General features: G+C 46.0%; 1 protein-coding gene across 1 annotated transcript in view; it reads right to left on the reverse strand.

Annotated features, from left to right (window-relative positions):
* LOC135372356 (uncharacterized) overlaps positions 1-13,373 on the reverse strand; it is a 55,750-nt gene extending 42,377 nt beyond the window's left edge. The window contains exons 1-2 of the mRNA XM_064605984.1: positions 13,329-13,373; positions 9,189-9,302 (exon numbers count right to left, since the gene is read on the reverse strand). Coding sequence (XP_064462054.1) covers positions 9,189-9,220 — 32 coding nt within the window. The 5' untranslated portion in view covers positions 9,221-9,302; positions 13,329-13,373. The remainder of the gene's footprint in view (positions 1-9,188; positions 9,303-13,328) is intronic.
* Positions 13,374-25,512: the final 12,139 nt, after the last annotated feature.

Raw genomic sequence — 25,512 nt, forward strand, 5'->3', positions numbered from 1 at the left:
AATTTCTAATCCAGAAGTGTGAATCGTAAAAGAACGTGGGATCGTCAGTGGGGGTGCGGACGGTTGCTCATTGGACAATTCAACCCGTGGGTAAAAATAAAGGGATAAGACGAAAATTGTAACAAACAGTAAAGAAGATACAGTAATAAAAGAATAGTGAACAGCAAGCGTAGGCGTATCAGACATTGGAAAATGCTTATTGATTATGATTTTTCACAAGTGCTCATCACATTGCTGCGCTACATACAACTAAGATACCGAGGTTAGATTCCGAACAGCTTGCATAATGCACGCGTTTGATATTCGTGCCCGTACGTGACGCCCTGGTTCCTGTGTGGCGCGATCCTCTGACGGTCATGTGCCCGTGAACACTGCGCCGTACAGCCTAGCCTAGTCATCTTTTTTTTTTTCTCGGAGTAGCAGAACTTGTCAGGTGACAAGTTCAACCTCTCCGTATTATTTTTAGTCCGTCCAACTCCAACTCCATATTCGTGCGGATCGCTAGGTTTCGTGCGGCGTTTACTTCAGGGGCCTTTTCCCCGGTGACCTTTTCTTCCCAGAGTAACTGGGTGTGGTTTCTTATTTGTTGTTTATCGTGAGTAAGGAAATTGACTGACACACACACATAAAGAGAGAGAATGTGGTGGTGGTATATATGTGCTTCCAACATTGCTTTCAACATTGTAATACACGCATGTAAACTAACAGATTGCAGCGTTAGATCTGGCATGCCGATTGCTGTCTGTAGTTCTGTTATCTCTGACTTTACGTGAAAAAGCTTGTGGCTTTGTGCGTGTGCTCGTAATTATGTGGAAATTGGTGAGCATCAACGTCACCAGCTGCCCTAGCTAAACGAACTTCCTCAAGACCTGCTTTTCTCATTTCTTCCCAAGCGGTTTTGTCGATTGCCTTCGCAACGCTCTTCTGATACGCACTGTACGTGTCACTAGCCATACAGGGTATATCGAGAGCACCAACAAACTCAGAAAGACCAGAGAAACCAGAACCTATGGATACAATTCCGTTTACAGCTGCCGAATTCACGTCTAGGCGCTGTTGGACAAGCTCTCCAGGTGATTTCTCCGTCGAGACAACATCTTCCCTGAGACACAACTTACACTTCAACCTGAAAAAACTACAGAGACCTCGCCGTTGTTCCGATATGACGTACATATCACCCAGGCCACAACCAAATGGACTATGTACAGACAAAGCTTGCAAAGATGAAAAGAAATGCTCAATCTCGACAATACGTCGCCCGTCAAGTACGAAGTTATCAGTTTTATCGCCAACATCAACAGGAGGGGCCGGATCAGAAACAACAGCTGGAAACGTCATATCGTCAGCATCAATGGATGGAGTCTGACTAGATAAGAGATCCGAACTCGTCGAAGCGGAACACGCGCTAGTATCAGGAGGATTATCACTCAAACATGCAACATTACATAATTCATTTGAACCTTCAACAGATGACTTTCCAGACCGTCGAACACGAATACCTATGCGACCCAAATCCGCCATGAACCTCTTCGTCCGCTTATGCTTCCCGTACACAAATCCTCGAGGCATCGCAGCGAGACCAAACGCACAACCAAACTCGAAAGTAGGTTGCAAAGTGAGCATCCACACTCCCACACCATTCGTAACAGCCACAACTACGGTGCGCGTGCGCGCTGCATGGTCGGCGGATGGATACGGTCAAAATGTTCCGCGCGGTTTTGCTGTCGCGTCACCAGATGGCAACACAGAATGACGCCGTTCACGGGGCTTTGAGTGGGCGATTTTGCGTACTCACGTTTCATGCTTTTTTATAAAAACTATAAGTGGTAGACATATAAATTTGATGTCTATCGATTCCTGAAATAATTCCAGAGAGAGAAACGGAAAAGTTTTTTTCGAAATGGCTATAGAAGTTTAATAAAACCTTTTCAAAGAGGGAGGAGAAAAATTGTGTATTTTTTTCGCATTCGTGACGTTGCCGTAAAATACATACGACATATACGAGAAATCCTGTACCGCAATTCTCTTCATCTCGTCTTCCTCTTTATGATGAAAGCACCCGCGTCAAAATCTGCGCGGCGGTTACCGAGAGAAAGCATAAAAACTGTTCCATAGGAAATACATTGGGACGGAGAGCTGGTATGCCCTCTTAACTTTGCTGTTGTGCCACCATATTGCTATTTCATTACTCTTCCATTCCTCCCGGTTAGTTTTGGAACAGAAAAAACAGCAATAGTGCAAGTTATATATGCCCACACATGCAGGACAAAAATCTGATTGTCTAACGCCTTCAGAGTCGTTATTTGCGTTGTAATAAACGAAATCGAATCAGAATATACTTAAAATGGGAGTACAGTCAACCCTCGATTTATGAACACCCTCGGTTCCCCGAAAAATCGTTCATAAATCGAAAATTCAGTTAACTGAGTACTATCGAGCAAATGCAACAGTATTTCCGAGTTGGGATTGTGTTTATAATGCCATATATTGTGTAATTTTGCTTTTGACCATGCCTTCTGCTGTATCAATCTCACCAAGAACAGACGTTAGCGCATTCACACTCTGTTTATTATGCAATACTAAATTGTTTAATTTTGCCTTCCGCTGTGTCAATCTTGGAAATAAGAGATGTCCCCACATTCGCACTGGACTGGTCTCGGATTTCCTCCGGGATTTTTAACCTCCGTTTATTAATCTCCGGATGACCACCTTATTCATCAACTGAGGTCAGGAACACTTCGCACCTTGTGCGACCCCGGAAAACCCGTTTGTTTTTCGGATTTCGAGGGGTTAAGAACCGAGGGTGCAATACCTGGAAAACGTTTTGTCCGTTCAGGCATCACTGATAAGACCACGGAATTATCCCTTTGAAGGTTTCTGTTGACCTCGGAACGATCCGTTCATGAATTGAGGGCAAAAACGCTGGGCAATTCCTAGTTGGTTCCCAGAAATTCCGTTCATTATTCGAATATCGAGGCTCATAAAACGAGGGAAAAGTGAATGGAAAAAGTTTGGTTCCCCGTGCTCGTGTTCATAAAACGAGGGAATTCATAAATCGAAGGTTGACTGTATTGCGCATTTGTGAAAGACGAGGTCCATGTCTAGTTTAGCGGCGCCACTCGATTTGAGCCGTGAAATTTACATACCTGAATAAATTATCCAACGTGCATCGTAATCCATAATAAATAAGTGGTGGTCGGTTTCAGAAATTCTTCCAGAGAGCATTCCCCAACGGAAACTTTCGGCGTCTGAGCCCACGACCATCCACATACGCCCATTGTTTACAAATGCGACGTTAGCCCGTCTTATTAGCGAGTCTTAGTAAGCCATTGCACCGGCTATCGTGCCTACCGGAGCCAGTCACAGTCGTGTGTGACTCAGAATCTTGTCCACTGATTGGTTCCCGTTGGTACAGTACCCGTCGAGTCGCATTACCAACAGTTTGCTGAAGACGGGCTGACGTCACATGGACGAGCTTATCAGGGACTTCAGTTCAACCAATGTCTGTCGTCATTCAAATTATGAGAAGTGTATTTCAGCCTCAGGAACCAGTTGCTTTCTTTCGCATCTTGTTCTGCGATGGCTGCGAGTAGAAGATGGACGAGCTTCGAACTCCATGATTCAATGAGCAACCAGGCAACAATACATTTTCTACAGTCCCTCGGGCTCCAGGCGACTTCACGAACGTGCCCACTGTGCGGCACTCAAATGAACCTGAACAGTGATAGTGAGATCATTGACGGCTATATATGGGGATGTCCGGCATCCACCAGCGAAGAACGGCCCAAAAAGAAGGCACGGCGGTCAAGATGCCAAGGAAAGACCTCCGTGCGCAAGTGGTCGTTCTTCGACAAATCGCATCTTCCCCTACGTACGATAGCCTTGTTCTCCTACTCCTGGGCTCTCAATTATCCAAGCCATATAATCGAGAGAGAGCTCAGAGTAGCGCATCAGACCGTCACCGACTGGGCCAGCTTTTGCTGTGAGGTAGTTATCAATGCTATGGTAACTCACGGCAAGACCACAGGTGGCGAAGGCAAAGTGGTCGAACTAGATGAAAGCAAGTTCGGCCACAAGTAGTACAAGCGGGGCAGAGAAGTGGGTCTTCGGTGCCATTGAGCGTGGCTCGAACAAGTGCTTCCTGGTGCCTGTGCCTTCACGCGGCTCCGATGTACTCATCCCCATCATCCAACAATGGGTAAGACCATTCGCTTGCTCATGTAATTTTCTTTGTTCTTGTATAATGGGTTCCCAGAAGCTTATATTTATCCATATGTGCAGGTCCTTAGGGACACGGTGGTGATGACGGATTGTTGGGTGGCCTATCGAGAACTTAGCAGGTCGCCCGACTACACTCATCTCACCGTGAACCACCGTATTCACTTCAAGGACCCAGAGACCGGAGCCTGCACCAACACCATTGAGGGCACATGGACATATGCAAAGCGCTATATCCCGGCAGGTAGGCATATAACTTTCAGATGCTCTAATATGTTTGAATAACCGTAAATTATGCACACAGGGTGCAGAAACAGAGAACATTTCGTGGGCTACCTGGCGAAGTTCATGTTTGCCAGGAAGGCCGTTGCACACCCCGGCTGGGACGAATTCAACGCCTTTGCCGCTGCCGCCGCTGAGCTGTACAATCCCGAACCAGAACCAGCTCAGCTGTCAATACAAGGCAGGGATTCCGACAGCGAAGAAGGCGATTAGGCGCGTACAGGAAGCCAAAGGCCACCAAGATCCACAACAGCGAAGGAGAGGGCTTGTTTTTAGTGTTTTAGTTTTTAATTTCACTGGCATCCCACCCCCCACTGCCTATTGCGGTTTTTATTTCACTGTCGTCCCACCCCCCACTGCATATTGCGGTTTTTATTTCACTGTCGTCCCACCCCCCACTGCCTATTGCAGTTTTTATGTCACTGTCGTCCCACCCCCCACTGCCTATTGCGGTTTTTATTTCACTGTCGTCCCACCCCCACTGCCTATTGCGGTTTTTATTTCACTGTCGTCCCACCCCCCACTTCCTATTGCGGTTTTTATTTCACTGTCGTCCCACCCCCACTGCCTATTGCGGTTTTTATTTCACTGTCGTCCCATCCCCCACTGCCAATTGCGGTTTTTATTTCACTGGCAGGGACGAATTCAACGCCGTCGTCGCTGCCGCCGCTGAGCTGTACAATCCCGAACCAGAACCAGCTCAGCTGTCAATACAAGGCAGGGATTCCGACAGCGAAGAAGGCGATTAGGCGCGTACAGGAAGCCAAAGGCCACCAAGATCCACAACAGCGAAGGAGAGGGCTTGTTTTTAGTGTTTTAGTTTTTAATTGCACTGGCATCCCACCCCCACTGCCTATTGCGGTTTTTATTTCACTGTCGTCCCACCCCCCCACTGCCAATTGCGGTTTTTATTTCACTTGCTGGGACGAATTCAACGCCTTCGTCGCTGCCGCCGCTGAGCTGTACAATCTCGAACCAGGACCAGCTCAGCTGTCAATACAAGGCAGGGATTCCGACAGCGAAGAAGGCGATTAGGCGCGTACAGGAAGGCCAAAGGCCACCAAGATCCACAACAGCGAAGGAGAGGGCTTGTTTTTAGTGTTTTAGTTTTTAATTTCACTGGCGTCCCACACCCCACTGCCTATTGCGGTTTTTATTTCACTGTCGTCCCACCCCCCCTGCCTATTGCGGTTTTTATTTCACTGTCGTCCCACCCCCCACTGCCTATTGCGGTTTTTATTTCACTGTTGTCCCACCCCCCACTGCCAATTGCGGTTTTTATTTCACTGGCTGGGACGAACGGCTGGGACGAATTCAACGCCTTCGTCGCTGCCGCCGCTGAGCTGTACAATCCCGAACCAGAACCAGCTCAGCTGTCAATACAAGGCAGGGATTCCGACAGCGAAGAAGGCGATTAGGCGCGTACAGGAAGGCCAAAGGCCACCAAGATCCACAACAGCGAAGGAGAGGGCTTGTTTTTAGTGTTTTAGTTTTTAATTTCACTGGCGTCCCACACCCCACTGCCTATTGCGGTTTTTATTTCACTGTCGTCCCACCCCCACTGCGGTTTTTATTTCACTGTCATCCCACCCCCCACTGCGTATTGCGGTTTTTATTTCACTGTCGTCCCACCCCCCACTGCCTATTGCGGTTTTTATTTCACTGTCGCCCCCCCCCTACCTATTGCAGTTTTTATTTCACTGGCATCCCACCCCCACTGCCTATTGCAGTTTTTATGTCACCCCACTGCTTTTATTTCATTTGGTAATTTCTTTTTGCTCTCTCCTAGAAACAATCTCCGTATATAGCCATCACTTCTCTGACTATCACTGTTCAGTGACAATTGAGTGCTAAAAAGTGTACATGTTAGTGAACTTGCTAAGAGCCCAAAAGACTCTAGAAAATGTATCGTTGCCAGGTCATTGCTCATTAAATCATGGAGTTTGAATGGTTTCTGCATCTGCATTCTTTTCTTTCTTTGCTGGATTGGAGGGAGAACTCTAGTGGTACACCTGTGAGGCTATGGCAAGAAACCAAAAGATCATGGCATCATGGTTATAAATAAGAAAAAAAAGGAATAAACAGAAAACGAACGACGCTCATTTGACTGACCATAAACACAAGCAGTTATGGTTTGGCAGAAGTGGGTTTGCACACCTTATATACATGTGTTAAGTTGAATGGGAAGTACGAAACTATGTGTAAAATATAAGTGCCCATGGATACGCAAAAGGCTTCAAAAAAGACCTAGGCATTCTGCTGAACAAATAAAAGAAAACAACAGGAACTGCACGATGAAAACACGCTTGTGCTGTATTCCTTTGCATAAACGACTTTAATGATCGTATCAGTCTGGCGTCTTAACGCGTCCCCTCCTTTTAATTTCTGCAGAATGTATCAAAATAGTAATCACTGCTTCACACACAACTTGGTTATCAGAAAGGCGCCCCCACCTCCCCCCCTTCCCCACGAAGAAATAAATAAAAATAAAATAAGTAACCACACCAGTTACAAAAAAAAAAAAAAAACATTCAAAGACGGGTAGCAGGCTTTTGTAAAAGATTACTCGTATCTGTTATCGAATTCTATCATCACAACCGTGTTATCGCCTTGGAAATAATCCTTTGTTCTCGGAACACCAGTCACGAGATATTTAGAAAGTCTGCCCCTTGGATATGTAGAGCAGTAGAGCGACCACTCCATGTCCTTTGCAACGCGGAAAACGTGTCACCTGCAGCGCCACCATGAACACCCTGAAAAGTAACACGGTTCGCAGCGAACTCGAGAAATGCGCACCAAGGAACGTGGTGGCTGTTATCACATGTTCCTTCCCTAGCCGGTAGCCAAACGAATTTTCTGGAAAAGGGCAAGGGGGTACAGGAGAGGGAGACAACAGAAGGAGTGTGAAGGCACACATTTGTAAACAATGGGCGTATGTGGATGGTCGTGGGCTCCGACGCCGAAAGTTTCCGTTGGGGAATGCCCTCTGGAAGAATTTCTGAAACCAACCGCCGCTTATTTATTATGGATTACGATGCATCTTGGATAATTTATTCAGGTATGTAAGTTTCAAGGCTGAAATCGAGTGGCTCCGCTAAACTAGACATGGACCAAAGAGGACTGCCGCGGGAACGCCATGCCGCAACCAAGATGACACCTCCACACTGCCTCTTTGGCGCAGGGCCAACTTAATATATTGCTACCACAAAGAAAAGATAAAAGGGAAAATGGAACTCATTCTGTAGTGTTTATAGTATCCAACAAATGTGGCCGCTTGTCTAAATCTACTTTAGGAACCGAGCAGCGCCGCTCACAAAACGTCGATCACCGGTGATCGACTCTCTATGGACACGGTAAGGAAATTTCTGTAAAGTAGTCCTACACAAGGCTTCCAGCCCTTTTCGGTTGTGTGCAGATGCACTTTCTTCACTCTTGTCAGACATCTCCAAGTTTTGCGAACCGAAATAGACTCTGCCGCCCAAGAAACGGAACTACGAAATGCGATGCTCCCATGTCGGATACGCCGATACGCTTCCGCGTGCGCGACGCCTCCATGGCCAGCAGTAAGCCAGTTGAAGCCAGTCTGTCATTCATAGACACTACTCAGTAGCCAAGTCGAGGTTAGCCGAAGCTAATAGTGAAAACAAGATGGCAGAACTATGACAGCGATCACGGCTGCGCAAAATGCGTGTTTCCAAACGGTGGAACCGTTGTGACAGGTTATATCTTACATGTGAGGGATTTTAATGTGGATCTAACGCGAGCTCGAAACGATATCGAGTACTCGAAAGTTGACGAGTCATCATTTGTCGAGTTGAGTTCGAGTCGAGTATGAGATGGACTCGACTCGAACTCAAAATTTCGAGTACTCGCACAGCCACTCCACTGTATTCGATTCGTATTCAATTCTAACCAAAATATCACTATACGGGCACTCGACTCAGCACAAAGCACGCTTGTTGCTAGTCCAGTGTGCGTTTGTATAGTTCTATATTTCTCTTGTCTCTTCTTTAGAGCTAGTTAACCTTGCAGTTAGGTATGTACCAACAGGCCCAAATATTTATTTCTCTACAAAGCACACCACACATAACGTCAGTCACAGAAGACTGCATGTCTAAATGGCCCGTACCTGACCGGCGTGCTCGGCTGGGTTCAAACCCGCGACCGAAAATACCTTATAACCCGCACTGACGTATAATATGCAGGTGGTGCCCCAGAAGCCAAATTTTGGAGTATACATAACATGCACATTATACACGAAAAGCTATGGCACACAAATACACTAAGTTCACTGTTAGCATTTTTTAAACGTTATGTCAAAAATATACTCTCTATCCCTCGGGGCAGTAGCAAACATCAAGGTGAAGCCGAACATTCCACATAAGGCAGGTATAGTGGAACATTGATACAACTGGAACACGTAACAGGGTAGCTGATCCTGTCATCATTTGCATTAATGAGGCAATTGTGTTGGTGGTAGTATTTGCAGCCCAGTCATTTACTAGAACTGTACGGGGCTAAAAACATATTCCTGAGGACTCCTAACCAGAGTTAAGGTGCATCAGAGTTAAGGTACCAATCGGTCAATCGTGTGTAATATGTGTGTGCGAGCTTACAAAGCTGGCTCAATGTTGCTTGCAGCGTAGAGGAAAAGCCCAAGCACTTACCTCTGCGCTTTGATAACTTACCTTCGATCTCCTGGTCTTGCATAGAGCCACATGCACAGAGCTTTAAGAGGAATATCCCACAGTGCATGTCAATGATCTCCATTGCACTGCGCTGCACACTGTCTGACACCACAGCTGTTGAAAGAAACAGAACAAAATTGGACAAGCAAGAAAAGATATTAGGCACGAAATATGGTTTGACAAGGACACTGACATTAGACAGGGGCAAAGGTATCTCACAGAAAACATCCGATGAAGGTAGTAAAGAACCTCAATGCCCATGAAGGTTTGTAGAAACTACTGTTGCTACTGTAATGCGCATAAGGCTACGGTTTGACAAAATTGAGGTGGCACCTAGAACACTGCGTTGAAACTGCAGCTGAATGTACATATATCAGGGTACGACTATGGTGATAGAAACGGTATGTTACTGACTGAAATTTGTAGCTGAAAATGCCAACGAAACTAAAACTCTTAGCACCATTCTCCATTACCAAAAATTTGGAATGAAAGAAAAATGTCTGGCCACTATTGAATTCAGCTAAGGGCTACTGCTATGCACTGGTTTTCTTCTTGTCTGACAAGTCTATGCCCTGCAATATACATTCCCTAAGCACCCCAATATAGCAGGGGAAACACAGCATGGGATCCTTAGGACACATGTCACTCGCCTTATCAAGATCACTGGCACAAACAGATGCAAAAAGGTCCGCCCATGAATAACACCATGACCCAACATGAGGATACACGCTAGCAACCTTTTCCTTTGACCTTGGCATGAGTGCACTGCATTTGCAGAGTCCATTAGCTGCTACTAGCTATGGGGGAGACACTGGAGAGACATCTTGTTGCATCCATAGAGAGTTGCTGGAGAATTTCAGCAGAGCAGAGCAGAAAACATTATCTAGACACGCCACTACAGATGCGCTTTTAAATCCCAGCAGATGTACTGCACTTATGTGACGGGTGCACATTTCGGTACTTTACGGTAGTGCTTAGGCCAAGAGTCAGGAACCCACGGCCCAGCGCAGACAGGCACTCGACAAATATTCACTAGTGCCTAGTTGTCGTTGGTTATGGGCTTGAGGAGAGGTTATCCAAGACTGGGCTGGTTTGGTAGAGGATGCGGCACGACAGGCTAATTCCTCAGGCAAAAGCGTGCGTGCTCTGTATCGCCTTTCCCGCTCTTAATGAAGTTAACAAAACATGCTTGGTGTACTCTCTTATGATAACTTTGTGAATGCAAAAAGCCACGGAAAATCCAAGCTTTCAGTACAGTACAGTACAGCTTAGAAAGTAATAGTTGAACGAATTTTCAGCTGGTTTGACAGCTTAATATATTGCGGAAGGCTAATTTCGACTTCCTCTGAAATGGTTTCAAATATGTTGTGCAGCCGAGGGGAAAAAAAATCTATGAGAGGGGGGATGAAATGTGGTGCTTACGATTGCAGAGGTTCCCGACCCCTGGCTCTCTAAGTTTGTTTCTCGTCCAAAGCTATTACGCCTCAACAGTTACTTCAATTTTGTAACAATTAATACTGTGCAAAACCAGACAAGAGCTGTGTGTACACCAGTTGTAGGGGCACCTCACTATGCTCCCTGGTTGTTGTGCGGTGCATGTTGCAACTTATGTTCTCGTGTAAACAGAGGTTCAGGTGACGTTCACCAGAGTGACAAGGAGTGTATTTATAATGGCAGAGGGCAAGAGTAAAACATAGCACAGTTCCACGAAATAGACATTGAGAACAACTTATGGAAACTAAAGTTTCGATTCCAGCTTTGTTCAAAATAATATTATAAAATCAAAGTCGTCGAATGCCAGCCAAAGGAGTGGTACGATGTATCAAAACTAGTCAAGCACATCTTGGACATTGTGACATCAATATCTGTATTAATTATAGAAAGGTTAGGAACCGAAAAGTGCACGGTTAGGTAAGAAGCAACCAGTTACTTCTCCAAAGCAACTTAGGAACATAAAGTTCATTATCCTTACCTCTAACTTTGCACATGAACTCAGTTCCTTTTGTTAACTAACTGCCTCATCACTGCTAGTCACATGCTTATATCCTGCAAAATTGACACACAATTAGGAGAAGAGTGCGCAACAGGAAGTTCAAACCTAGCATCAGCCATGGCAGGATGGCAGCTAGAAAAATATTCAGTGGGTTCTATATATGGTTACATGGGGGAGGAGGATTTCCCCTTGTTTCCCGCCCACAAATGCACTAGCAAAGGTACAATTTTGGAGGGTTGAACCCCATAATTCCCCTGGCTACGCCCTGAAGTCAGAATTGGTTTCAGAAAAGTAACAGAGCTATAGATAGCCTGTTTTGAAATTGAAAAGAGGAGGTAGCTATGGCTTAACCATTTACTTATTTATATCCTGTTCCACGTTTGAAGTGCCTCACTTGTGCAATTGTTGATTTGTTTTCCGAAGTGGCTTGCATTACAACAACAGGCACCTATGTCAGCAGTGTCATCGAGTGCTGACACACGTCCACAGTGCTCTGTGACCATCAGGTGGCGTGACGGCTAATACCAACACATGCTATGTGATAACCACGTGATTTGGTCAGATTGTTTTGAACATGTTGCGATGAAACCTAGTGACAAGTTTCGAACTTTCTAGGAGCGATTTTAAAACTCAGGTAGCTATGTTCCTAATACAGTGCTGTTCATAACCTCATGCAGTCAGTTTAGGTACACCAGCCACACCCCTGATGGGAAGGAAGTGGAAGACTGCACTGGACAGCCTTCAACAGGAGAAGTTTCACCCAGTAAAATTCTTAGACTTGCCACTAACGACCAGACAGCTTTGAATGCTACAAGAGCTTGTAGCAGAATCTAAAGCACAAGTGGCATTGTTTGAAAAGACCTTCCTAGGTGGTGAGTATCTTGTCTCGATCATGACAGATTTATGTTTCACACATAACAATCAGACTTATGTTTCAGTTATTCTTAACTCTTACAGAAGACGACATGGAGGCCTTTCCCAACAGGGCATCCGAGAAGGCAGTTGACGACACAGTGTTGATGCATGGGCTGCTGCCCGCAATGCAGCTGAAACAATGGCTAATGTGACATGGAAACGCAACTTGTGAAGGGAAATACTGGATAAAGAGTGTGTAGCCTGTGAATCATGTCTCCACTGGTATGACGTCATCTGTTCATGTGCGCCAAAGTCAAGGCTCACAAGTGCAACCTTGTGGTTCTGTGAAAGTGCTGGGTTGTTCATTTGGTTTTGCTACGTGTGCACTCGTGATTGTCAATGTGGAGGGACGTATGTGTAGTACAGGCCCTGTTTTATGTGCCTTACAAACCTATGACTGAGACTTGCTGCTTAAGTCTGCTTTAGTGTGCCTCATGCAAATGAATTTCATTGTTGGACAATAAAACCTTGCTGAGTATACATATTCTGTTTTCAATGAGTAGTCTTGATCAATGATATCAGTGAGTGAATGTTGTTGAATGAGTAACTCCTTCTAAAGCTCAAGTCTTAGAAAAACTGCAGTTAAATTAAGTAGCTACACTTGCTCAGCATTTGTAGAACTAGGTACAACAATTAATTACTCTGGAAATAACTAACTGCAGAAAGTTAATTATTTGTTAGTTACATCACGGCTCTGGTTGCAATCACTGCAGCTTCTCGCATAAATTTGTTTAGCGTCAAAGTGCCATTCTCATTGCAACTTCAGTCGCTAAATCATCGTGCATCACCTTTTGCAATCACGCGCTACATGACTACTGCGAGTACCCTCACACAGGTTCGTATTCAATCAACAACGTGACGATAGTTTGGGCAAGTTGCTTGTTCTAAACACCGTAGCCCGTACTGCTGTAGTTCATAGGCCGTTCCCGAGGTTGCAACGCAAACCGTTGTTTACTTTTTCCGATACTTGTGAAATAATGATTGTCAGAGAATCTTTCAATTGCTGCCTCATTCTTTCATTTCGTGCGCCACATGCAGTTTACATTTCAATGTCGTTTTGATTTCTGCTTTTAGCACGTGCCAGTGGGCGCATGCCCCTGCGAGATGCTTTCCAGGCATTAGTGGAACACAGCAACGTGACCTAACTCGCAATATAGCCTCATACATCGATAAAACGCACTGTTTTTACCAACAGCATAACTGACAACTTATAAAAACAAATAAAACAGTACCTTTTTACAGCGTCGACAAAAAATTCCAATCTCAAAGCACGCCGCCATCATGAAATGCAGCCGTCATGGTTGCCAACACCTTTCCCGCTAAATAGCTAACCGAAGTGCCGAAACAGCCAAAACCAATCGGTTGCCCAGGGCCGACCTTCTTGGGGGAGGGGCAGTCATGATGACGTTGGTAGACAGACCGAAACCGAAACAGATCGTAAAGGAAGAGCTGGGTTCCAGGAATGGGCAGTTGTTCGCTGAAAGAAAAGAAGGACCGAAGGTCTCGTCCCTTTCAGAGACCATCGTAATCCACCCCAGACCCGGCTTTCGGGCACGACCTTATTCGCCACTAGCTTTGAACGTAGTTCGACTCTACCAAACTCGTGGCGCTGTCGAACACTATGACGTCCTTTGTTTACAAACAGGTAGAGGTCTATTGCCACCCCTCTGCCCGCCTAAAGGCGCGCCAAAAAACACAGTTCGGGAAGCAAGGTTGCGGGGGTCGGGGCGCAAATTTCCCACTGTTTCTCTTTTTGTTTTTTTTTTTTTTCATCCTTAACGATGTGCTCCATCTTTCAATGTGCTCTCGTTCACACTCACAAGGCTTCCCATGCATTTTAATCAAACGGTCATGCCAAGTCATGCACGTCCCACGGAGATTGCGGATTAATGATTTTACTATGCATTATCATGAATGTTAATTTAAAAAATCCCGTCTCGCAATTTAAACAAATAGCGAGATAGCACTTGGTCGGCACATCCGTTCCCTCAGCTGTTCACAATGGTGCTCCTGTAATCTCCGGGATACGAAAAAATCGTCCCCGGAGAAATCGTCCCGCGTGGGAACCTAGGTTAGAACCGGGTCCTAGGTTAGTTTTCAGGGGTTAGGTTAGCAGTGATGGCTAGTAGTTAAGTACATGTAGTTAAACTACTAGGTAAACTACTATTTTAAGTAGTTAGCTACAGTAGTAGGTTACTGAAGGTGCCAACTACACATCCGATTTTGCCGCAAGCTTTACGGCACGATTGTGCTTCCGACTTTTACCTTGAGCTACTTGTTTGGTGAGAACGGAGGTGCAGAGCAATTGTGTCGTGCATGTGTACTAAATCTTCACTTTTAATGCTTGTCTAATGTAGCCTTATTTGCTGTGAAATAATTCGGCGACTTAGTTTATCGCGTAGGCACAGAAAGAATTCCGCCGCAAGCTTTGCATTTGACGATCGTAGCAATGGCTTGAGCCACAGTTTATTATTGCTTGTGATTCATATTTAGGTGTCGAAGAACACTACAAGAGATTGGTGTTGGTGGACGACGTTAAGTAGTTATAGATGTAGTTAAACTACATTGCAGTAGTTAAAAAAGTAGTTTTACTGCCCGAAAAGTAGTTAGTAGTTATTGTTAAACTACTGTAGAAGTAGTTAGTGGCCATCACTGTAGGTTAGTTTAGGCTTGTTTTTGAGAGTCCTCAGTCCATTGCATCGTCCTCATCACATTATAACTGGATATTCCGAAATCCTAAGCTGTTATTTGAAGAAAGGTAAGTGATAGCAGTACAAACATGAGTGAGAAACATCTACTCTGTGTCCTTTTATATTTTGTCGAATCGTTCCTCTTGGCATCCAGAAAGAAAAAAAGTACCGTATTTTCACGCGTATTAGCCGCACCGCAGATAAGCCGCAGGACTCGTTTTTAGATACATTTTGAAAATGTTTTTGCAGATAAGCCGCACTCGCAGATAAGCCGCGGGTAATACGACGCGACTGCTTTGTGCGCTAAACCAATGATGCACATACAAAATCAACAGAGACGCTCAACGCTCGTGAGCGCCGTACTCCCTGCCAGCTGCCCTGACGACTTTTAGCTTGAAGCCGCTGTCGTGGCTGTGCCTCAGTGTTGGAGCCATGCCCCACCTCTAACTGCCGTGCCCGTGTCCACGAATGCTGCTGCTCTCGTCAAATGAGAACTGACGCTTAGCTGACCACGTTTTATCCCGATGACAGGTGTATTGAACCCTTCCTGTGCGTCTGCCGACAAAGGAGACCGTGGGGAAGGCCATAAACCCTGTCCACATTCCGGTGTTGGCATGAAGTATAACAAAGGAGGTCAGTTCTAGTGTTCTACCACTAAGATCGGATTGTGCCCTTGTTGCGTGTTTTTCGTGGATTGACGGGCTAGTCCACTCGAATGTGGAGTGGACTCGCCCATGTTCGGTATTGTTCGTGCCCTGGCAGGGCGGTCCTGTTCCGAAAAACATGAGGAACTGTCGGCCCTTTCGTTTAACCCGGGGTATGGGGAAGGTACCGGGGAAAAATAGTCACCAGATAAGCCGCACCCACGGATAAGCCGCAGAGCGTCCGCGAAAAAAATAAATCGCGCATAAGCCGCGGCTAATACGCGTGAAAATACGGTATATATTGGGAATATCGCGACTCCCGCTGCGAGGCCTCGCCACTCGACCTTTCAGTATCTTCGTTGGTTGGTTTGTTGTGTGTCGACCCGAAGCCTTTACCGTCCTTCACCTTCTTTGTACGGTTTTGCAATCTAGCACACCAAGGCGAGAAGAAAGGGAGTCCCCTGTCACTGGGGGTTGTCGACTGACATCATTTTTCTGAGCCGATGTAATGTGAAAGAAAAAGAAGGAGAAACATGGGGGAAAGGAGTCTTTCAAATATCTTACTGAAGTTTCCGGGTAATAATAAGAAGTCTATTCTGCGACGAAAATTTTTGAAAAGTATTTTGCACCAACGCCTTGTAAATGAATTCAAATATTTCATAATGCTTACTTACCAGAAATATATATACCAAAATGTCATTTTTGCATGGATAAAAGAGGTTTTATCAAGGTAAATTGCATGTAAGCGAGGGCAGAAAAAAAAAAGGGAATACAGTTTCGAGCACTAGTTTTTCCTGACTGGCATTGTAAGCGCTGTGCGTTTATAGCGTAATTTACAGCCGCTGGGGCATCCTGGGGGGGGGGGGATATGTTTAATAATAACAAAGAAGAGGAACGAGGGAAAGGTCAGCCAGGCAGGGTGTCGGCTTGCTATTCCCAAATAAATAAATAAATCAGAGAGAGAGAGTACCCAGGCGGGCACAGTCCGGTTCACAGGGCGACCAGTAGGTCGGTTGCAGCGAGGTAACGGAGGAGCAGTCTCCCAAGCAGCACAATGCACTGAAAGTCGAGTGCAATAGGGGTGGACGGTATGTGTGTTATCAATGTTCCTTAGCTTCAAGAGTCTGTTCAAGGTCTTCCACCTACCCGTCCACCCCTATTGCACTCGACTTTCAGTACATTGTGCTGCTTGGGCTGGTGACTACGCTCTGTCGGGCGCCCTGCACGGGGCCGAGTAAGGTCCGCAGCGTGAGGTGCAGGCCGAGGTGTGTGAGCTGTTGCTCAAGTGCGGCTCTGGCTGAGGAGTAAAGGCGGCAGTGCAGGAGGAGGTAGGTAGTGTCCGCCACCACACCACATTTCGTGCATAGTGGAGAACCTATGTTGCCCATGAGGAACTGGCGCGATGGGGTCTTAGCGACGTTGAGTCGTAGGCGGTGAAGGAGTGAGCTGTCCCTTCGAGAGAGGCTCAGTGGGATGGTGAGCTCCATCTTGGGATCGATGGAATGAAGGAAAGTGCGGGCTGGGACGGCGCTCTCAGTGAAGAGGCGAGTGTGCTGGGCGCACATGCGGCGTATGTGGAGTCGGCAAGACGAGGGTGATAGCGGGACCGATAACAATGGTGCAGAGGTGTGGGCCTGCTTCGCAGCGGCGTCGGCGGATGTGTTGCCGGGGAGGCCTGTGTGACCGGGGACCCACTGAAGCCAAACGCTGTGGCCACCGCGGGCTAGACGGCTGAGGCACTGAACGATGAGCGCGCCAATGTCCTGAACAAGGGGGATCGAGAATGATGACAGCACTTCTAGCGCCGCCTTGATGTCTGTAAAGGTGGTCCATGGTGCGGGAACGGATGCCGAGATGAACTTCAGGGCTTCATGAATGGCGATCATTTCGGTTTCGGTGGATGAAGTCTCGTACGGGAGTTTAAACCCACGGCTGCAGTGGGCGTGAGGCACGTAGGAGGCTGCTGCCGACCCGCCTGGTATCACCGAGCCATCGGTGTATATGGGTACTCACTGGTCATGAAGCGAGTAATGTGCTCCAACGCGAGCTGCCGCGCGACCCCTGGCCATTCCTTTCCCTGGCCATTTCCTGATTTCTTAATTGGCAATCGCCTTGTGCTCAGACTCACTGCTGGCAACATTCGTTTATAATACTATATGTGTGTGTACTGCCCATATTGCCATCCGTACTATCCGATCACACTTGTACGTACGTCGGCATACTGTAAGTATGCACTAGTACAACAATACGAAGAGCAACTAAAAATTCCATAATCAGTCAGTACAGACACCAGTGACTCGTGAAAACAATAATTGTAGCATAAATATATAACAACAAAATAAAAATAACAAAGTACTCATACAGCAATAGGAGGCAAGCAAAAAGACATGAATGTCTTGAATCGAACTGCGGACTTTTCCTGTCAAAGTCCGACACTTTACAGCGCAGAGGGTACGTCAACCATGCACAGTGGGGATTATTTCGGAGTCGGAGGCGAACGGCGTGATAAGGACAGCGAGCCTGGCGCCATCTAGAATCGGGAAAATCTCCGTGTTTTTCTTTACCGCTTCTCGCATATTACAAATTGTCTTCATATGGGACTGCGATAACTGTCGTTGCTTGCTAGTTGAAGCCTCTTAGTTCAGGTTATCAATAGCAAGCGCATAAAAGCAGTTTTAGCAGACCGACTGTAAGGTTATCATGCTTATCGGTGCCAATTTGCAGTTATGTAAGACTCAGACTCTTATCCACTGGCAAGCCACGTTCAGGCAAGCTACGTTCTGAACGGTTTGCTAAAATTTTCTATCATGTTCACCCCATTTCACAATAAAGCGAATTAAACGCCCGCAAAACTTCCAGAAGAATGGCGATTATCTGCGGGAAACATCACGGATGTTTGCGCGACCGTACTCTTGGTGCGATGAAAGGAAACTTTGATATGACGTCCGTTGCTCCCTACCATCTTATCACCACAGTTTGCGATTGCACCTTTCTTCTTTTTTCTCGATTTCTCGGACTTATTTGAGCAGAGTTTACCGAACACCTCCAAGATATGGAGAAGCCCTACGTCACACAGGAAGGGCCGCAGTTACTATTGTGGGTGCTGCTATGAAATAAATGAAACAGCGAACGAGAAGAAAGCTCGAAGCAGATCGCAAAGCAGGAAAGGCCTCCATAGCTGACGTAAGCGCGCAGGCCCGACGCTATCTATAGGAGGTGTTGCAGTGTGGCAGTCCTCCTCAGGTACTCGCGGACGCGGCTGTAGTATGTACCACTGCGCCCATACACCATGTTGCAAGCCCATTGGCCTAGACTGTGCGCGCGCTCCGATTGGTCGAGAACGTTTTGAAATCGCATTTTGTACGCGCGCATGTGCGTACAGCGTCTCGGCCGTTTCAGCATAGTTTTGAAATAGCATGGCCGGCATGTCGTCCTCCTGTGTTCGGTGGTGTCAATCGACAGAACGGTTTGCAGAAATATGTTCGCGGATTTATTCGTGCGTTATTGTGAGTCTACGCGTGCTGTGCTGTTCCTGGACACAACTATTATCCCACGAACAATTTGTCAACTGCGGTATCGGAATGCTTCATGAGTTGGAGCGTGAAGAAAAAGTTCGGGCGCCGTTGGATTTCGAGGACTGTCAACAAACACAGGATTACGTGCCACAGAAGCGCTTTTCGCTTCGCTATAATGGATGCACCGCAGGCAGCGAAAGAAGATGCTCATCATGAAATGATACGCACTCATGAGACTGGCTCTCGGTATTAGGAGTTGAACGGTGTGTTCCTTCTGCTTCATGTTCGAACTTTGTCCCAGTGTGTCAGCAACGCAGTGGGCTTTGTACGCACAGGACACCCATGTATCAGACATTTGAATTAGTGCTTTGTATCAAATAAATCTTTATTTTACCCCAAAATCGCTTTAGTTATTTTGAATACCGAGTTACGGCGGCAGGCTTGAAATCCAGTAGAAGTCGATGGTAGCCAGGACCGACCGAAAAGCCAGCCAGACATGGGGGCTCCTGATTGGCCGACTGGTTGTGCATAATATCCACCACGTCGCAATTTCATTGGTCGTGTGCCCAGTGTTGTGTGAATTATCTCAAACTATGGGCTCTATGGGGAGCTGTTGGAGCCTGGTGTTGGTTTACCAATCACTTTTTGTGTTGAACGTGACTCTGCTGCCACCTATAGGGTTGTTGGGCTGGGCCAGAGGGCGCTCCTGATTACGGCATTCAGCGCCACTTGTGACGATAGTGCTAAGTTTTCCAAAGTAGGGGTGTTCTCTGATCACGCACATGGTATGTGCTGTGTGAAAATGGCCAAGCTGTGTTGCGATTTTTATAAGGCAAAAGAGACCGGGGATTGTTTCCCCATCAAGTCGGAAGAAGGGAAACCGTTTATAGCGGCGCGTTTTTGGCGCACGGCAGAATATCATCGGACAGGCTCGAAATACGAGTAAAATGCCGGTGCTCTCCAGGTGCCGTAGATCTACTAGGTCTGAGCGAAACTTAACTGAAGAATAAAGCATGAATGCATACAATTGGATATCTCTGGTTTCAAATGTTTTACTCGGGTTTACGAAGGAGGTGTGAGCACCGGTGGAGTAATGATTTATAAAATGAACGGAGCGAGCACTATGCATGCTTGTTAGTAGCCAGTAGTTCGGTATTTTTATGAGCGTTACATTCCCTCTTTGCTTACTCGAAACCATGCTACCACTTACCACATATCCGTGACTGTTTCGAGAGAGAAGAATATGGGAGTCAGGTCAGAACAGTCGAGAACAAAAATTTAAATGCCTTTGTGGCTGGGATTATTGACTTTGAGGCACTAACTTAATGACAGACATGTCTCGAGTGCAATACAACTTTCATAATCCAATGACCAATTGCAATGACCCCCGGTGGATCCTGCACAGGTCTGATCATTTCGGGATTTACATGCGTTCCTGACATCTCATACTTCTCCTGTGCGTGCCACGCACTCGCTGCCTAGGAATTTGTTCCACCTATATCTGTAGAATATGTAATTAAGAATTTAAAAAATAAATGAATGCGTAATCCACATTACTCATGATTTTCACATAGTACTACGCAGCCCCAGACACAGGTCTACGCATGGGTATACGTCTACGACAGAATGGCGTAGACGCAGACGAGCTGATGGACGAAATTAATTATAAAAAAAAAAAACCTGAGCATGGAGCACGAAGCAGATACAAAAGACCGAACAGTTCAAGTTTATAAGCTTGCAGAATCGCACAGCTATCAGCTTGAGTTTGAGTGCAAAAAATAACAGGAGAACAGATATGATACAGGTACGCTCCGGTGTTCTTTGTGCAGTTCGTACATTTTAGAACAGTAACGTGGTCCGGGCTTTTATTTTTCCCGTTCCACGGGCTGTACATTCCCAGATATTGCACGGAAGCAGGTGGAAGGTCGTGCATAGCGCATGTAATCACATTCGTCGCCCGACGAGTCCTACTTTGAAACTTTGCCTCCCCGTACCACCAGGGGAGAAACGCGGCGCTAGTGTCGCGCTGCCAAACTCCAGGCGAACGTCCCTATAGATGTTCTGAAAATAAGCACTCTTCTGCTTGTTTGTTTGCTTATTTTCATTTTTTTAGGGAGGGTGTTGGTAACCGACAAACCTTCTTGATGGTGGCGGGAAGAGACTGTAACACGCAAAATTTGAAATTAAGCATTGAAATGTCCTCATGATATGGCCAAGAACAAACTGAAGTGTATGATACAGTGATAACGGAGTAACAAGGTACAAGTAACAAAGTGTAGTGCAGTTACTGAATTCGTCTTCGTAGCCTATGGAGTATACTTTTTTTTCATCATAATGTGGGGTAATTTCTGAGGTTTTCTTCCGACGCTGTCACACATAAACCGGCACAGTCTCCTCAGAAGTCGCTCCAGGACGCACATTTCTCATCGTAGACGGCGTCCCCATTTCCCACAGAGAGAACAAAAATTGATATTAACCAGCCTTACGCGTGCCGGTTATCCCGTTCCATACGCTACGAGTAGCAGCTCAGCATTCTGAGCAGCAGTACAGCAAAGAAAGGTTTGGCAAAAGTTATCAGCGCTGATCATGTTTTCATTCTGCGTGATAGCCAGGCTCCGCGCGTAATATCTTATGTACAATCCATAACTTAAAAACCCGAGACTAGGGGACAAAAAACGACAAACACAGACAAGGTCTCAATGAGACCTTGAGACCTTGTCTGTGTTCCTTGTTTTTTGTCCCCTAGTCTCGGGTTTTTAAGTTATGGATCTATACCACCAGCTCGCTTGCTACCTCTCTATCCTCTCCTTATGTACAAATTCCCTTTCTCGTCTGCTCACGCCTCTTTCCATCTTCCTTCCTCCTCACCTCATACTTTTCTTTCAAGTTGGCTTTCCTACATGTTCTTCTGCTATCAGGCAGAACCTGCATCAAAGGAGGTGTCCCTGAATTCTGGTCATGCGGAAGGGGAGAGCTGGGTTCCACGATTGGGCACGTGATCGCTGCCTCCCATTGAAAGAAAAATAGGACCGAAGGTCGCGTCCCTTTCAGGAATCATCGTAATCCCTTCAAGACCGTGGTTTTCTGGCGCGACCTTGTTCGCTCTCACATGCACCAAATGCTCATAACCTCCAAACACTCAAAACCTCCAAACGCCCATATGCACCGAAAAAAAGTTTGTGGTTTTGAGCGTTTGATGGAAATGAGCAGGAGGGGAGAAGCTGCTCATAAGCACCAAACGTCCAGAACATCCGAATGCTCATATGCACCGAAAGGCGGGAGACCACAAAGGACGGGTCTTCCTCTCCCGCATTTGAAACAAGGTCGTTGGGTGAGAAAGGTGGAATGAATGGAGACCACCAAGGTCTCACGGTAGCCATCTTGAATTTACTTACGGACTTCCTACGGCGGGGCGCCACCGTCGCGATTTCCGTGGATGACCCCGTTAGGGAGAATCGCGCGTGGGACAGCTACAGACTGGACCCTTTGACCTTGAATCTCTTCTGTATGCCATTGTACCCGGTGTTTATACGTGTGTAGAAGGGAGGATTGTCTGGTAAAAGTATTCTGAAACTGTCGTGCAAGACGGCGAGTTGATTTTCGTGCTTTCCTGTTTTGAGTAGCACGGGGGTAGCTGCCGCGCGCGTAGCGTGTGACGAACACTGTGCAAAATTTAATATATTTGAGATATATAAAAATATATATCTCAAATGCAAAATGGTCAAACAACCGCCATAAAAAATGGACGCGAATACTAAATAATTGCAGTCAGCTGTGAATAGTTCGTTCAAGTGCCGATCGGTAGCAATTATCTCAATACAGCTTACAGAAACAGGATTTCTTGACATGAATTATGAAATTACCACTTTTGTTCAAACTAGAAGTTCAACTCACAGTACGCACACAAAATGATCAGAATCAAAGGAATGTCATAACCAGAGTAAAATAAGGAAGTCGACAATTATACGCTATGTAACCTGCCCGTATTCCGCATAGTAGCGGCCGTGACTAGTAGGTGAAGATAACTTTTTTTTTTTCTATTTGGCTGCGATTCGTGTTATCGCTTTGTGAGATGACAAGAGGTGTGATCTCTCGCCACGAAATGTGGTCATTTCACTAGTTTATTTCAGTCGTCTCCATCGCATTACGCGGCACTGATTGCCCACAGTTTGCCGTGAGACGATCGTTGTATTTGCGAGTAAACGGAGGATCCGTCTACAGACTTCAGAGTTCAATCCAAGAAATTGCATTTGCATTGCAAGATAGTTATCGTGCGACAAAAATTCCTCGCAGCAAAATGAATGCGACAGCACTCCTTCCCCTTGCCTACATAATAAACATTTACCCTGGTGCCCCCTCCTTCCATGCTCCGGTTCTTCGTTCAGTTCCCCCCACATGTAGAAAACAAGGAAAGTAGTTGGAAAGAAAAAGGAACGAGACAAAGACGCGCGTGCTCTGGGGAAGGGGATTGGCTTATATTCTTTTCTCTCTGGGCAATAGTATTCACGCCTAGCACTGACAATTGTTTTGTAACAGCCTGCTTTCCGCCCCTAACAGGCTTCGCTGTCATAGAAGTTGTCAGTGGCACTGGGAGACCGAAGTTGATTCGTCATGCGCAGCGAAGGGCGCAATTGTTATGATTCGAGCCTATTGTGATAATTGCAGTTTCATTGTGATAAGTATTATAATCATAACGAATACAGTTCTATATGACATTTGACAGCAGGGCTGCTTGTCCGTCGCGTAGCGAAAAGATTGCAACGAGACAGCTGTTGTACGCAATGCCGCAAGCGTTCATTGTACACGCACGCATTGCTTACTAGGGGCAAAAATATGATGCTACGATTTTTAGTTCTGTCCACGGCAGCTGTTTCGATCCAAAGCCGATATGTTACTCTGTGGAAACCTTGCAAGAATGTCAGAAATACAAGCGAAGAGACACTCAAGAGCCAAGCTCTAAACAACAGCTTTGTTGCGTTCCCCTGTGATTCTCTGTACAACCGAAGTAATGTCAACGCGTGCGCATTCTCGTTGTTTTTCCTCGGTCGTTCGTCCTGTGGCCATGTGTTACGTTGACCCGGTTGCAGCAGCACCAGAGTGGATGCAAATCTCCCGTGAGGTGGTCTATTTCCAGGTCTCGCGTAACGGACTGTTACACTGGTTACACACTGGTCATTTCAGATCTACCCGCTGCGCCGTTGAGCACTACGTAGAAGGTAAAGAGCATCCCAGCATACCACAGACGTCCTAAGGATATCCTCGCATGATCCATATGTCCTGGTCCCTCATGGGTGTCCTAAAAATGTGTTTAAGATATCTTTAAAAATGTCCTAATTTTATCCAGTGGGGTGTCCGTATGGTATGTCGCTGGAACTTCCCGACAACATCCTACCTGGATGTCAAATTTAAATTGGAATGCGTGCATAGTTTTGTGCGGAAACTATTGCAGCTTCATTGTACATAACACAGTTTTGAGCAGTATGTTGGAAAGGCGGGGTCATGGTGATTTTGAGCATCGACCAAAAAATATGAAATCATTATTGAAGCGCATATGGCAGGTAACGCAACAAACAACCAATATTCCACGAAACCTGTTCCCCATGTCATTGTTCATATCAGCTGTTCACTAAACCAACATTGCAATGCATGGCCCAAGCTTACCTGAATGGAATGAGAACGAATTAATTTTGGAACATAGAAGCACACATATTTCATGCTTCACTACACAAAAGTCTCGTACTCTGATAAAGTGCACCTATATAGGTCAAGTAACCAGATGTCCCTAGTTACGCGGTAACGTCCCCGACTTTTCGTCTATTGTTTCTGTGTCCGAAGTTTGCAATGATCTGCTTGTTGATCTAACAAAAATACAGGGCGTTTATTTTTATCCTTTACACAATTTGCTAAAAAGGCTATGAGAGCAGCACAGATGCCGCTTTTGCAATTGAGTTATAGGGCCATGCGGACATCCTCTGGAAGAGAGTATTTAAGTACAACTTGAGTAATTACCTAGAATCTATTAATTACTATTTAATTAGGAAATTTTAGACAAAAGCGAGATAGCAGAATGGGAGATAATCCTCTTTCAAAGTCATTCTATCTTTTAAAAATCCAGAAAAGAGCGCGTGCCATGAAATATTCATCGCTGGATTTTGGTATATGCAAATGAACAAAAACGAAGAACCGAGCCTCAAGAGTGCATCATCTACGCCGACGCAGGCTTATCAGGGCCAGAAAGCGGTTTATCTGGCCAGCATATCGGCCTACTCCAATCATCTCCATCCTCCAAATGACGTGGCCCCTGACATCCAATGAGCGCTGTGGTCCCCTGCGTTCCCATTCGCTGCGGTTTCCTCTGAGAATTCAGGGATGGATATTTTAACGCACGTGCGTGTTTCAGGATTTGCTAGAGGCGGAATGGCTTTCAACAAGTATAGTCTCTCATTCTGCTATCATGCTTTTTTCCAGAATCCCTTAATTAAAGAGTTAATTAATGAATTTAATGTGTGGAAACCTAAGTTCCCACAACCTCGGGGCGTCAGCCCGTCCGTTCCGTGCGCGAGGAAG

Source organism: Ornithodoros turicata, unplaced genomic scaffold (genome assembly GCF_037126465.1).
Source record: "Ornithodoros turicata isolate Travis unplaced genomic scaffold, ASM3712646v1 Chromosome14, whole genome shotgun sequence".
Lineage (NCBI taxonomy): Eukaryota > Metazoa > Arthropoda > Arachnida > Ixodida > Argasidae > Ornithodoros > Ornithodoros turicata.